This window comes from Anser anser (genome assembly GCF_964211835.1).
Source record: "Anser anser genome assembly, chromosome: 11".
NCBI lineage: Eukaryota > Metazoa > Chordata > Aves > Anseriformes > Anatidae > Anser > Anser anser.
This window is the reverse complement of record NC_139732.1, coordinates 13087869-13100642: the sequence shown is the minus strand read 5'-3', so window position 1 is coordinate 13100642 and position 12774 is coordinate 13087869. Positions and strand designations below refer to the sequence as shown.

The 12774-nt window shown below is 48.2% G+C and overlaps 1 protein-coding gene across 5 annotated transcripts in view; it reads left to right on the top strand.

Moving 5' to 3' along the window:
• The first annotated feature begins 124 nt into the window (after positions 1–124).
• DRC7 (dynein regulatory complex subunit 7) overlaps positions 125–12774 on the top strand; it is an 18386-nt gene continuing 5736 nt past the window's right edge. For 2 of the 5 annotated variants that reach the window (XM_083852364.1, XM_083852361.1), the window contains exons 1-13: positions 125–855; positions 1537–1691; positions 2125–2299; positions 2765–2890; positions 4080–4274; positions 5954–6103; positions 6427–6645; positions 7272–7400; positions 8373–8448; positions 8778–8906; positions 9761–9889; positions 10553–10779; positions 11666–11878. In XM_083852364.1, the coding sequence (XP_083708490.1) occupies positions 1555–1691; positions 2125–2299; positions 2765–2890; positions 4080–4274; positions 5954–6103; positions 6427–6645; positions 7272–7400; positions 8373–8448; positions 8778–8906; positions 9761–9889; positions 10553–10779; positions 11666–11878 (1905 nt within the window). In that variant the 5' untranslated portion in view covers positions 125–855; positions 1537–1554. Of the gene's footprint in view, positions 856–1536; positions 1692–2124; positions 2300–2764; positions 2891–4079; positions 4275–5953; positions 6104–6426; positions 6646–7271; positions 7401–8372; positions 8449–8777; positions 8907–9760; positions 9890–10552; positions 10780–11665; positions 11879–12774 lie in introns of those variants that run through there. The other 3 variants (XM_083852362.1, XM_083852363.1, XM_083852365.1) reach the window with 3 other exon arrangements.

Below are 12774 nucleotides of genomic sequence, written 5' to 3'. Positions count from 1 at the left end.
ACCGGGAAGAAAGGGCTCTCCAAAAGTGCGTCCTCCAGCACGGCCCTTCCGATTAGCTCAGGGCTGGTGAATGATGATGACCCAGTCCACAGCCTTGATGGGACCCCAAGCAGGAACAGTGTCTGCAACAACCCTGCATCAGTAACATCCCCAGCAGTCTGGGGTTTTATGCATCCACGTGCTTTTGTTGTACCTGCTTTTGACTCAGCAGTAACAACAGATACCACAGTGGTACACGCAAAGGCCAAGTAACTGTGTGTACTGAATACACGTGGTTTCACACTCACATGTACGTTTGCTTTAGCTGGTTTTTAATGACTTCTGAAATCTCAGATCTGTTGATACTATGATAGACACGAGGACAGGGATTTGGTCCTACCACGCTCTGCCACTTTTGGGTGTGAATCTCGTCTGCTTTGCATCAGGTATTTTACAAAGCAACAAAGCAGGACCGATGTTTGCAAGGAGAAGCAAAGTCAGCACAGCCCTCAGGCTTCAAGAGCAACAAAAGCATGGGTGAGGAAAGTTTGTTGTGTTTTAAAACAGCTGCACCTGTGAGTGTAAGGGCAGCCCCGTAGTCCAGAGTTCCACAGCTCCCAGGCTGCTTCCTGGGCAGGAGGGGGAGCTGCCTTGACACCTGCTGCAGCCGGGCTGCGTGGGGAGCTGCGCAGGTGAGCGGCTGGGAAGCCTGGAGCGGCTGAGGGAGCTGCAAAGCCCGGGTGGGCAGCCCGGGGTCTGGCCTGCGCGGGGCGGGTAGGCTCTGGGCTAGGCCCCGGAGGAGGCCGCAGGCCCCGCCGAAGCTGCCTGGGTGCGTAAGCGTTGCCATGGAGCGCTCGCAGCCCGGCGGCGGCGGCGGTGAGGCGGTGGAGGGCAGGGACGTGGGGCCGAAGGGGCTGTGGGGACGGGACCCCCTGGGCGGTGGGTGGCTGGGGAGCAGCGCTGGGCCCCGGGATACCCCTTCAACCCCCCCCCTCGCACCCGTTGCAAGGTCTGTGCCTCCATCGTGCTGCCTGCTGCCCAGCAGGTCAGCCTGACCGCAGGGAGGGAAATAAACAGCCCCCAACGTCCCTGAAATGTAAATATGTGATACAAGCAGCACTCCGGCCTTGGAGGCTGCTCTGCTGCTGATGCGGCTGCAAAACGTCCCCCTCCCCAGGCCCTGGGGAGCAGCCACTGGGCTCAGTGCAGCCCTGGCATGGGCTAAGTGCCCCCTTCCATGCAGCACCGCCCAGGTGGCGTGGGGTGCATGGCATCTGCAGGGGTGCAGAAAGCGGGGGACGCAGCATGGTTTGGGACTGTTGTGTAGCACCCACTGAGCAAGGCCCCTGTCCTGCCAGCTCCACCATACATGGGTGGCCCAGGAGCATGCAGCCATATGTTCAATCTGCCCAGCCCAAACTCAAGTTCAGTACTTACACCTGACTTCTGCAGAAACGGGAATGACACTGCTGGTGGCTCACAGAATAAATCAATGCGCCCAGAGTGCTAGTTTCTGCTCCCACCCCTGAATTTACCCTAGTGTGTGTGTTTCCGTAGTGGCCAGGAGGAGGCAGAATGGAGGTCCTAGAGGAGAATGACGAAGAGGAGCAAAGGGAAGAAGAGCTAATGAAGGCTTTAGAGATCAGTGATGAACCTCACAACATAGAGACAAAGCTGTCTGTGGACCAAGTCTTTGTTCCAAGTGATGTCTCGTAAGTCACGCCTGTCTGTCAGTCACTGGGACGAGCAGAGATGGTCCCTCTAGGGTCCATGGGGAGACTGCACATATGTGGCTGGCATGTGTGGTCCACTTGTATGGGTAAGGGGGGAGCGAGTTTTGTGTGCTGGGTGTATGTGTCCATGAGTGGGCACCTGTGTGATTAAGACAAGGTAACTCACTTCATTTTCCATCCATTTGCTTCTCTACTATATAAAGATCCCCTGATCCTCTGGGTCTGTGTCAGCTTGCCATCACTCCAGAGAAGCTTGGCTATGTCAAACTCATGCCCACTTAAAATTATCTCTTCTTGGCTATGATCCCCGTATTTTCTGTGTGAAACAGGGAACCCCTGCTGTGTTTTGATAGCAGGTCATCCTGCTCCTAGCTTATTACCTGTGTCTCTCTGCCTCTTTCTGCTTTGGAAGTGATTTTGACTGGAGCTCCATCGACATATCCCAGTTACCATCCTCATACAAGACAAACTCCCCAAGGGAAAAGAAGCTGCTGCGCATTGCTGACCATTACCTCCAGCAGTACACTCACCTCTGCCCTGACCGCAAGCCCCTCTTTCTGTACCCGGTCAATGAGTGTGGCATCAAGGTACGGGGTAGTGTGGAGCTGGGCCCAAGCTGCACAGCTGTTGTCTAGTTCTCGACCTGATGCTCCCCTGAGTATGTGGAATTAATTCTTTGGATCAGCTTCCCCCAAAATTTATTATATAAACGACATGCAAGGCAAAAAAAGAGCCAGAGCATGTAGAAGCTGGAAGGCGTGGTAGCTATTTGTCTTGCTTGAAAACTAAGAGAAGGCTTGAATCTGTAATGTGTCTGAGATGGGTTTGAGGTTTTAGCCACAGGCAAACAGAAGTGTCTATTGGCAGAGGGCCTCTTAACTCCATGCATTTTCATCTCAGAATGGGTGAGGAGGGTTACCAACACTGTTGACATGCTCCAGGGAAGTCCTGAATGTAAGCTACAACAACCAGGGGTGGTCTGAGAATGGCCATGAATGAGACACTCCACCAGGAATCTGCTGGCTGACCAAAGACCTCTTACTGCCTTACAGAAGTTTGTGAGCACAACAGTGAGGCCAACCCTGCTGCCTTACACAGAGCTGTACCACTGGGATGGCTGTGCCAGCTTTGTCTGTGATTATCTCACCATGGAACCCCTCAAGTCCCCTCTCATACCGGTAAGAAAGAGGCAACAGTCCCATCAGAAACATGATGGAGATGAGAGAAGGGCCTCTCAACAGGACACAACCCGGAAACCCCAGGGGCTGGGTTTACAAAGGTCTTTGGGTCCTCCAGCTCCCCATAATTACTTAGGCAACCCCACAGTTCCCACAGGCACTGTGCTCTTTGTTTGAGCCTGTCTTCCCAGTACACGTACAGTGTTGTCAAGCAGTTAAGCACCATTTCTACCAGACTGGGCCTGACCCTGCTCTCAGCCATCCCATATGACCAGCTGGTCTGCTGTGGGTTGCAATGGCTGCCAAGCCTCCCTGCCAGGAACAAAGAGACCTTGGACCAAAGGAGCATAAAAAGCCCAGGTGATGATGTTTGGCCTCAGTGACTAGGTTTTAGGGGCTTTAGACACTTCTGTTCCAATATTTGGGATATTTTGAGGTGGCTGAACGGAGATTAGAAATCTCAAAAATTAGAGTGGCAAGAAGAGATGATGCCAACATTGGGGCAAGTCCTAAGGGTGGTATGAACCAGCTAAAGCAAAGAGACCAACAACAATCTCTGCTAGCAAGGCCTGCTGATGTCCTGTGGAGTGCCCCATACAATCTACGTGAGCTCCATGCTGGCCAAGTGTGTCCCAAGAGTCCCAGGGTCTCAAGAGACACTTATAATTTGAGATCATTGAGAATACATCTTAATTTAGTGGACAGAGACTGATCAAATCTAAGGTGCAGCCTCAGATCTGAGATGGTATAAACAGAATCTCTGTATTCACTGTGTGTGTATTGTTCCCTTTGCCTGGTCACCAGTGAGGGCCAGAAGGGAATAAGTTCCTTTTGAGCTATAATTTAGCTTATGGGTCTTTTGCTTTGAAATGCTACAGACAGACCAGCTAGAGATGGAGGTAAGCCCCACCCTGGTGTTGTGGTTAGTATTAGATTCTCTGCAATCTGGTGAGCTTGTCCTGCCCATCTCTCCATGGCTAAATTTGTCACAAGATTTGGGGTAGGAATTTCTCCAGATCACTTTGGAGGGGAATTTTGGAGTCTGTGGCTTATGTAGGAGTTTCATATAACAGATTCTCTATTGGTACAGAGCCCAGGGATATGGGCAATGCTCTGTCTCTCTCTTGCTCCCTGCCTGGGGCATACTTCACAAGACAAGCACTGAGAACATGTATCCCTCTCTTTCAAGCCCAGTTTGCTCTATTCCCCAACCACCATCCTGAAGTACCAGCGAGGAAACTGCTTTGACTTCAGTGTGCTGCTGTGCTCCATGCTGATTGGGGCTGGGTACGATGCCTACTGTGTGAATGGGTATGCCACTCACGACATATGCAGCCTGGACGAGACTCTGGAGGTGTGCCCACTGCTCAGGAAGCCACAGGAGGTAAGGAAATCTGCAGCAAGCAGGCAGGTAGGAGCCTGGTTTTCTGGTTCTGGTAAGAAGACCATGACACTGGTAGGAAGGACAAAGCACTTGGAAGGCCAGTGAAGCTGGTATCTCTGGTATGTCCACAGTGCAATAAGAATGAGTCTAATGGCAAGCTGCAAGGCCCCCAAGTCCCATCACCTGTTTGCTTTCCAACCATACTGTGCACTTTAAGAGGGCCACAGCTTGCCTGCGTTTTGACCATGTAGCATTCACTCTGTGCTTAGGACGAAAAGATCTTGGGACTATACTGGACCCCACATTCTCTTGCTGCAAGTGGAAGTGAAGACCTTCTGTGAATGCTTATTAGCCCTTCAGGGATATCTGCTAGTTTGGCAGGACCATCCACATCCATACTGGATCCACCCAGACTGCTCACCTGAGTGATCATGGGGTATACAGGAGGCAGCATGCACGCTCAGCCTGTTCGTTCCTGGTGAGCTCCAGAGTTGGGCTAGCTGGAACAGCTTCTGGTCCACACTACGTTTCAGTCTGTATGAACCAAGGGGGTCTTTTGGGTGATTTTCCACATTTCTTTATGTGGCCTCTTTGGCTTCAGTGAACTCTTGGCTCACCAGGTCCAATACCACAGACTGTCAGAGGTGGGGAAGTGCAAAGTACCTTTAAGCTACATGTTTTTTTACCTTCTTGCACCCTTATTGAGTGCACCCTCAGTAAGTTTGCAGATGACACCAAGTTGGGAGGAAATATCAGTCTGCCAGAGGGTAGGAAGGCCCTGCAGAGGGACCTGGACAGGATGGGTCAATGGGCAGAGGAGAATGGGATGAGGTTCAACATAGCTAAATGCCGGGTCCTGAAACTTTGGCCACAAAAACCCCATGCAGTGCTACAGGCTTGGGGCAGAGTGACTGGAAAGTTGTGCAGAGGAAAAGGATCTGGGGGTGTTGGTCGATGCTTTCCTCAACGTGAGCCAGCAGTGTGCCCAGGTGTGGCCAAGAAGGCCAACGGCATCCTGGCTTGTATCAGGAATAGTGTAGCCTGCAGGACCAAGGAGGTGATTGTCCTCCTGTACGCTGCTCTGGTGAGGCCACACCTCAAGTGCTGTGTTCAGTTTTGGGCCCGTCACTACATTAAGGACATTGAGGGCCTGGAGTGTGTCCAGAGAAGGGCTACGAAGCTGGTGAAGGGTCTTGAACACAAGTCTTATGAGGAGCAGCTGAGGGAATTGTAGTTGTTTAGTCTGGAGAAGAGGAGGCTCCAGGGCGACCTTATTTCTTTCTACAACTACCTGAAAGGAAGCTGTGGGGAGCTGGGGGTCAGCCTCTTCTCGCAGATAACTAGCAATAGGACTAAAGGGAATGACTTCAGGTTGTGCCAGGGGAGATTTAGGTTGGAAATTAGGAGAAATTTCTTCTCAGAAAGAGTGGTTAGGCATTGTAACAGTTTGCCCAGGGAGGTGGTGGAGACATTGTCCCTGGGGGTCTTTAAGGAAAGGTTGGATGTGGTACTAAGGGATGTGGTTTAGTAGGTAATGTTGTGTGGGGGGGAGGGATGGTTAGATCAGATGATCTTGGAAGTCTTTTCCATCCTTAATGATTCTATGGTTCTGTGATGCTCTTGATTTTCTCTTGATTCCTACTGGGTTTCACAGCAATTCCTTGCTTTTGCGGAGACAGGTCCCAAAGGAAATAATGAAGAAGTCCAACAAATATAGAGTTAAGTCCTCCCCAGACATGCAGAGCAAATTTGAGCTTCAGCAGGAGGCCAAGAAGAAAGCAGAAACTGAAGCCACCCATAAGAACGAGGAAAGAGGAGAAGAGGTCACGGTGAGTTACAAGGTCCACCCTACTCTTAAGCTGCAATATCAAAAATTGAGACATGGATAATAGCTGACCAAAAACTGGAGCTCGCCACCCTCCATAAAGAACAATACAACTCTGATTTGGGCCATGAACATGTAGCCTCTGAGAACACAGTGTTGTGCTGACACAGAAATATCTGCTGGGTATGTACTGCATCACTGTTCTGAAGAGTATTAAGGGCTTGGAGATCTTTAGAAGTGGGCAGGGGAGAGAATAAGGCTGCTGGTGGGTTGGACTAAAGTGGCAATAAAATGGCAATAATTATTGCTCTGTCTTCTGGGCTATAGGAAGTGGAAAAGCCCACGCATGACCCTTTGTATGGCTTACGGGTGCATGCATGGGTTTTGGTTCTGTCTGGGAAGAGGGAGGTTCCTGAGCCCTTCTTCATCAACCCCTTCACGGGGAACAGCCACAGCACCATGGATGAGCACTTCCTTGGAATTGAGAGTGTCTGGAACCACAAGAATTACTGGGTGAACATGCAGGACTGCCGGAACGGCTGCAAGGTAATGAGCTCTTACATATCCGTGTGCCTGTTCTGATTACATAGACTCCAGGTCTGGTATCTGGAGCCAGTCCATGGCATCCCAGACCCTGAGCTAGCAAATGCAGATTATACCTATTAATCCCCTACAATGCTATAATATCAGCTTTTGAGGTTGGCTGGATGACCATTCTCTCAACAACAGCTTTTAGAGCAGAATCTGTCAAACGTAGCTCAGGGCATGAAAGATCTTGATTTGGCTCTTCCCACACTTCAGTTACTCTCCAGATGATATAAAGCCTGGGAGGTGAGGGGCTGAGTCACAGTCACTTTAGGCCCATATGAATGACCCTGGGGCCATGCATGCCCCAAGGAAGGAGGCAGAAGCATTTCCAGCAGCTTCCCCTCAGTTGTGGCAGGGAAAGGGAGCTGCAGCCTTCCAGGCACAGGGTCAGTCTTTGGGGTTCCACCAGTGAGCCAGGGGTTTGATGAGCTCACCTCACTGAGGTCCGGGGTCTGCCCAGAGTCCTCAAACTCTGACACCCAGCCAGGTCCAGAGCACTGCAGATGTGCAGAAGCAGCGTGCAGTTTAGTGTCAGGCCTGTGAGACGGCTCTGTATTTATGTGGGTTTCTTCTGTATGGCCTAGGATCTCATCTTTGACTTGGGTGACACTGTCCGCTGGGAAATTATGCTTTCAGAGACTGACAAGCCTCTTCAGGTGCTCCTGGATGCTGAGGAGGAAAATGAGCTATTTGACAGGAAAACGGATGACATAGTGAGTGACCCACACAATGGCTTTCTTGCAGTGGTGATGCTGTAGTGAACTGGTGTGTGTTCATGGCCTATATATACGTCTGCCTGCCTGTTGCCCTCTCCAGGTCAGATCACTATTGCTGTAGCTATCCTTTGGTTGGCACTCTAGATTCCTTCTCAGTCTTGAATAGTTTAATGCTTTTTGGAGTAGGTCTTCCAAGTGCTAGTTTCACTCTTCCACAAAGACACAGGACGCAGCACACTGGTACTTCTGGAGTCCTAAGTGGCTACGAGTCTCTGAGGGGTTAGCACCCAACCTGTAGTGCGTTGATATTTGGGACAACATAATTTCAAATAACAAAATCCAAATAAAAAAAATTCTGGACATTCTTTCTCTGTTGGTCAGCACCCTGATCTTATGAGTTGTCAACCAAATGTAGAAATAATGCATGTATTTTGATATACCAAAAAAAGGCTGCATGCTGTAAGCCAAAAATGCTATGTTGTCTTGATGGGAGAACACAGTATGATAAAAGCAGGTATTACACCAGCACAGCACAACGGAGAAACACCGGTAACAGCACATTGCCTTCTGTTACCTGGTCTTCTCAGCTCATGTCCGTCACCAGGGAGCAAAGCGCCTTCCACGGTCTATGTAGAATAAGCTGGTCATTAGTTTGAATGGCAGCTGTCACATTCATACCCTATCCAGCAGGTGCTAGCCACAGTTCATTAGGCTTGGATAGAGATGTGCTAGCAAGAGTGTGGGGATTCAGTAAAGTTCTCCTATGTAAACTGCAGTGTGCCGCTTGTCCCTGTCCTCAGGCTGTGTGTGGTTGCTCCAGCCCTCATAACTCTGTTACCGTGCTGCTCAGGACCAATGCGACCTCGCACAAGTTGCTCTCTGATTGCAGCAATGCATTCTCTAGAACCAAAATGCCTCCTAGCACAGAGAAGCTGCCAAAAATGTAAATCTCTGCTTCTGTTTCAACAGGAGGAGGAGGAGGAGAAAGACACGAGTTTTGCCATGCCGCCTTCATGGGTAGCCCCTATCCAGATTTCTCCCAGAGGTACCTATTCTTTGCCTTTTGCTTGCCTGTCAGCTAACCTTTCAGAGGAGCTGGGAGGTTTGTTTATCTCACGCAAGAGCTTCCCCTTCAGGATGTTCAAGGTACAGCAGCGAAGAGCCGCAGATCAAGGCATACATTGGCTATTGTTTTGAATGCCTGCCTCTGTGCGCTGTCTCATCCTGGGCGGGAAATCCCCGCAGACACACGCACACTGTGTTTGCCTGCTAGCTGAATTATTTTGTCTGGGATGGACTTTCTGTTACCGCTGTGCATATGAGACTGCCGCTGATGGGAATCAATCTTTCTGACCCCTCCCTTGCCTACTGCAGAGTTTGAGACCCGTTGTTCCCAGGGGAAGAAGGTGATTCTGTACAAGAAAGCAAAACTGGAGAAATGGGCACCGTACCTCAACAGAAATGGGCTGGTGAAACGCCTCACTGTCTACGCAGACTTAGGCTGTAAGGAGGATGAGTGAACACTCTTGATACACTGAGCAAACAGTCTGGGGTGCGCTGACGGGTGGGGGGTGGAGTACTTTTTCTGCCAGGGTTTCTCTTGTGCCTTCTCCTCCTCCTTTCACGTTTTTGGGATACTTATCTATTACTTCATCAAACACTTCATCACACTCACTGTCTGTCAAGCCCCGGAGCTTTGCATCATTGCTAGGGGGTTCTGCAAGAATTTGAATCAGTTTAACACCCTAACAGTGATGCTGATTAGTGCCACAGGTCAGCTGCTTGGATTTGCAGTCTTCAGAGAAATGGAAGGTTGGTTTAAACTGTCCAGCTGCATCACTTTTCCCATTGGTGTTTCTAGGAGCCATAGAAAGAGGCAGCTAGATAGCGTGAACATTTCTGTACTTCAAAGCATTATCCTTCAATGGCTGGTCCACGAAACCGCAAAAATTCCTGACTGGTCTTACAAACTCCTGTCCCCAGCCATCTTGGATGGTGCAGTCTCATTCCCCTCCAGTCTTGACGCTATTATGAAATATTTGGGATGGAATTTATCTCAGCAAATACATCCATCCACTGCGACATCTTCTCCCCTGAGCCGATGACTTTAGTTCCTGGTGACAGAGAAGAATAAGCTCTTTTATGTTATAATTCATCTACTTTAAAGTAGATTAGGATTCATCTATTAGGATTTATCTATGAAATGCCCTAGTGCACAGGGCCAGTTCTATTGAGTACACTGACTCTGTCTCCTGTGGCTATATCAGAAGCATAGGGTAGGCACAGACACTGATAGCTCATCATAAGAATTGTACCGTCTCCAGTGTAAGGCTGTGAAATGGCATGTCTCCCACCAGGTACTGAAGTAGTGGAGGTGAGGGAGTGGTTCAAAAACCGAGAAGACATGTTGGATATGAGAGAACTGAATAAACAAACACAGCTGACCACAGAGTACTTCAGCCCAGGACACCTCCTCGGTCTTAAAGGTATTCTAGTTCATCTGGGCAACCAAGGTGACTGCAGCTGATAGGACATCGTGTGAATCCCTCCTAGCAAAAACAAAAGCCCATAGCAGGGGGGACTGCATACTTCTGGGATGAATTGCATAGATTAGTAATATGGTCTCCAGTTGAGATTAGAGAATTGGGTTGGTTGTGCTTCTAGTTTTGGGCAATGCTTCCCCCCAGCATAACAGAAGATGACATCTATATCACAGATATAGAGTGATATTATGTACTTCTACCAGCAGAAGTGGTAGAAGTAGAAACTTTCTCCTTGGGATTATGTTCAATCTCTCAGTGTTTTGCAGCTGTAGGAGAGAAAGTCCTGCATCAGATCTGTTGCTGAAGCAGTATTTCTCCTGAAGAGGTTGCACCAGTTCCTTGTATGGGAAGAGCCGAGTCCAGGCTCCACTCACTGCTACCTTGCTGTGTAAGGAGGAAAGTGACCATGCAAAGCTTTCCTGCCATCTTCAGGCCATGGCATATTGGTGCGCAGCAGTGAAGAGATAACATTCCCTTCCAACACTCTTAAGTGCATTTGATTTCTTGGCTGATTGAGAAAATGAAACTTCCCCTGGATGTACCTATGTTCACTAGTATTACAGTTACTAATTCTGAAAATGTATGTAATCTCTTTTGTGTCCATAGTCCACATCTATAAGTCAATGGAGCCAGAGACTGAACGTGTGATGGAGTTTTACAATGAGGCACGAGTCGATGGCCTCCAGAAACGTGCTGAAAATGCCAGTGAGATAAAAGAGTACTTCGTGGGACGGGATGACTTCAAATACTTCCAGCACACAGAGTTTGGCAAAAGAGGAAAGAAAATAAGTGTGGCTGGTGCCAGAACTGATATTAACTCCCGGCCTATAGTGGTATGGCCAAGGCAGGAACAGAAAAATATCTGTCACTGTGATATTTATACTATGCAAAACATTCTGTTTAAGGCTATAGGTTCACTTTCAGTTGGCATAGCCAAGGCAAAACTCCAGAAGAAACCTAGCTTTGTTAAGCTGCTGTGTCTTGCAGTTGCTTGTCTGACACTGACAGCCACAGTGTGACCATTCGTCACCAAACTTATTGAGCAGCTAGAATGAAGCTAGGAAAATGTGTGTCAGAGGAAGAAAAAAAAGCCTAACTATGATTTTGGAATGAAATTTTCACAGGACTCAGAGAGTCAAATGATTTCATGTTCTGGCCCCAAACTAATAATATTTTGGGTTCCTGACAGTGTCCCATGACGCTGATTTGTTACAAGCAGTAGTCTACCTCTTTTTCTTGTCAGGTCTGATTTGGAGAAATGGGAGGAAATCTGACACCTGGTGGTATGGCTCAGACACATCACCTTTCAAGATAGAGCCATGCAATGGTCTGCCAACAACCAGATCGCCTTTTTTTTTTTTTTTTCTTCTTCTTCCTTTTGTTGGGGAATCTGGGAAACTTTGTTGTGCTCCAAAATACCTTGCTTCCTGTAGTTCCATCAGACAGGGATGCATCTCAAGCTAACTTTGAGCTTGAAGAGCACAGTAAGCTCCACAGATAGGAGACTTTTTATTGCTTTAAGCAGCTTTGTGCTTTTTTTCTCAGGCACGTGAAAGAACAGTGGGCCATGAATATGGGCCAAGGTCTTAGGAGTTGCTGTCACAGTCCAGGCAGAAAGGCCCAATTTTTCTTTTGGCTTTTACCCAACTCTCCACAAATTTTGCCATTTTTCTGTGTTGTCTAACCTGCTTCCATCTATTTCTTTTCAATTCTCATCAGCAAATGAAGGAATGTTTCCACAGAAACCTAGAAAAGCCTGCTGATGAAGATGTAGCAGAACGTGTCTTTCTGATCACAGAGGAGATGATCCATCTGACATACCACCTCAAGGATAAATACATTACTGCCTCAAAGAAGGATTTCTTCAAACCGACAGAGAATTACAGGAAGCAAAGTGAGATCATGACCCCAGAAATGTGCATCACGTACCAGGTATGGAGAAAACCCATTTATATCTTTGAGTTTTCCTTGATCAGTGGGACACAAAAGGTAGGTGAAATGTCCATGGCATATTCCATGCTCCGCCTCTCCTCCATCTGCATGCCTCCCCCACAGACAGCCTCCAGACTGACAACACAAACACCGAGGGAGATGCACTACCATGCTGATTTGGCCCACAAGATTTGGTGTAGCATGAAAGGCTGTCTCCAGCCATACCTGAGGTCATCTTCTGAGGTTAGCTCATCAGGCAGTGTAGACACAGCCACTGAGATCTTGCAAGATGCTGGGTGGGCTCAGTCCTGCATATTCATAACAGGGAAGCTGAAATTTCCTCTGCTGTCCTCTCTTGAAGGAGAGATGACAGCAGAGAAGCTGAAGCAGATTTTAACTCAAATTCTGCCATGGACTTCTTCGGTCACATTGTTTAAATCTCCCTCAGTTTACCCTGCAGATGTAGACAAGATGGTAAGGCTTTATTAATGCATTGCTGATAGCTAGCTAGCTATAAATATAAACTGATAGATTAAAAAAAAAAAGAGAGAGAAAAAAGATAGATAGCCATAAATAAAAGAAAAAGGGGAGTACTGTCATTAAGCCAAATTCTCTCATTCATGAGTGGGTTACTCAGCTAACATCACTGATGTGAGTCTGTAATCAGGAGCAGAAGTCTGCCTGTAAATTCTGTACTGATGCTGCACAATTATGCTTAGGAAAATCAGAGAGATACAAATACAGATTTTATTTTTTTTTATGTCATGAAAGGTTTTGTTAAAGTTTGTATTTCTAATGGGGAGAATACACAGAATGCAATTGCTGGAGTGCTGTCCTTTCATCTCTAACCCTGTAAAACTGGTCCCAGCCAACAGGAGCATCAGTGAAGAAATGCA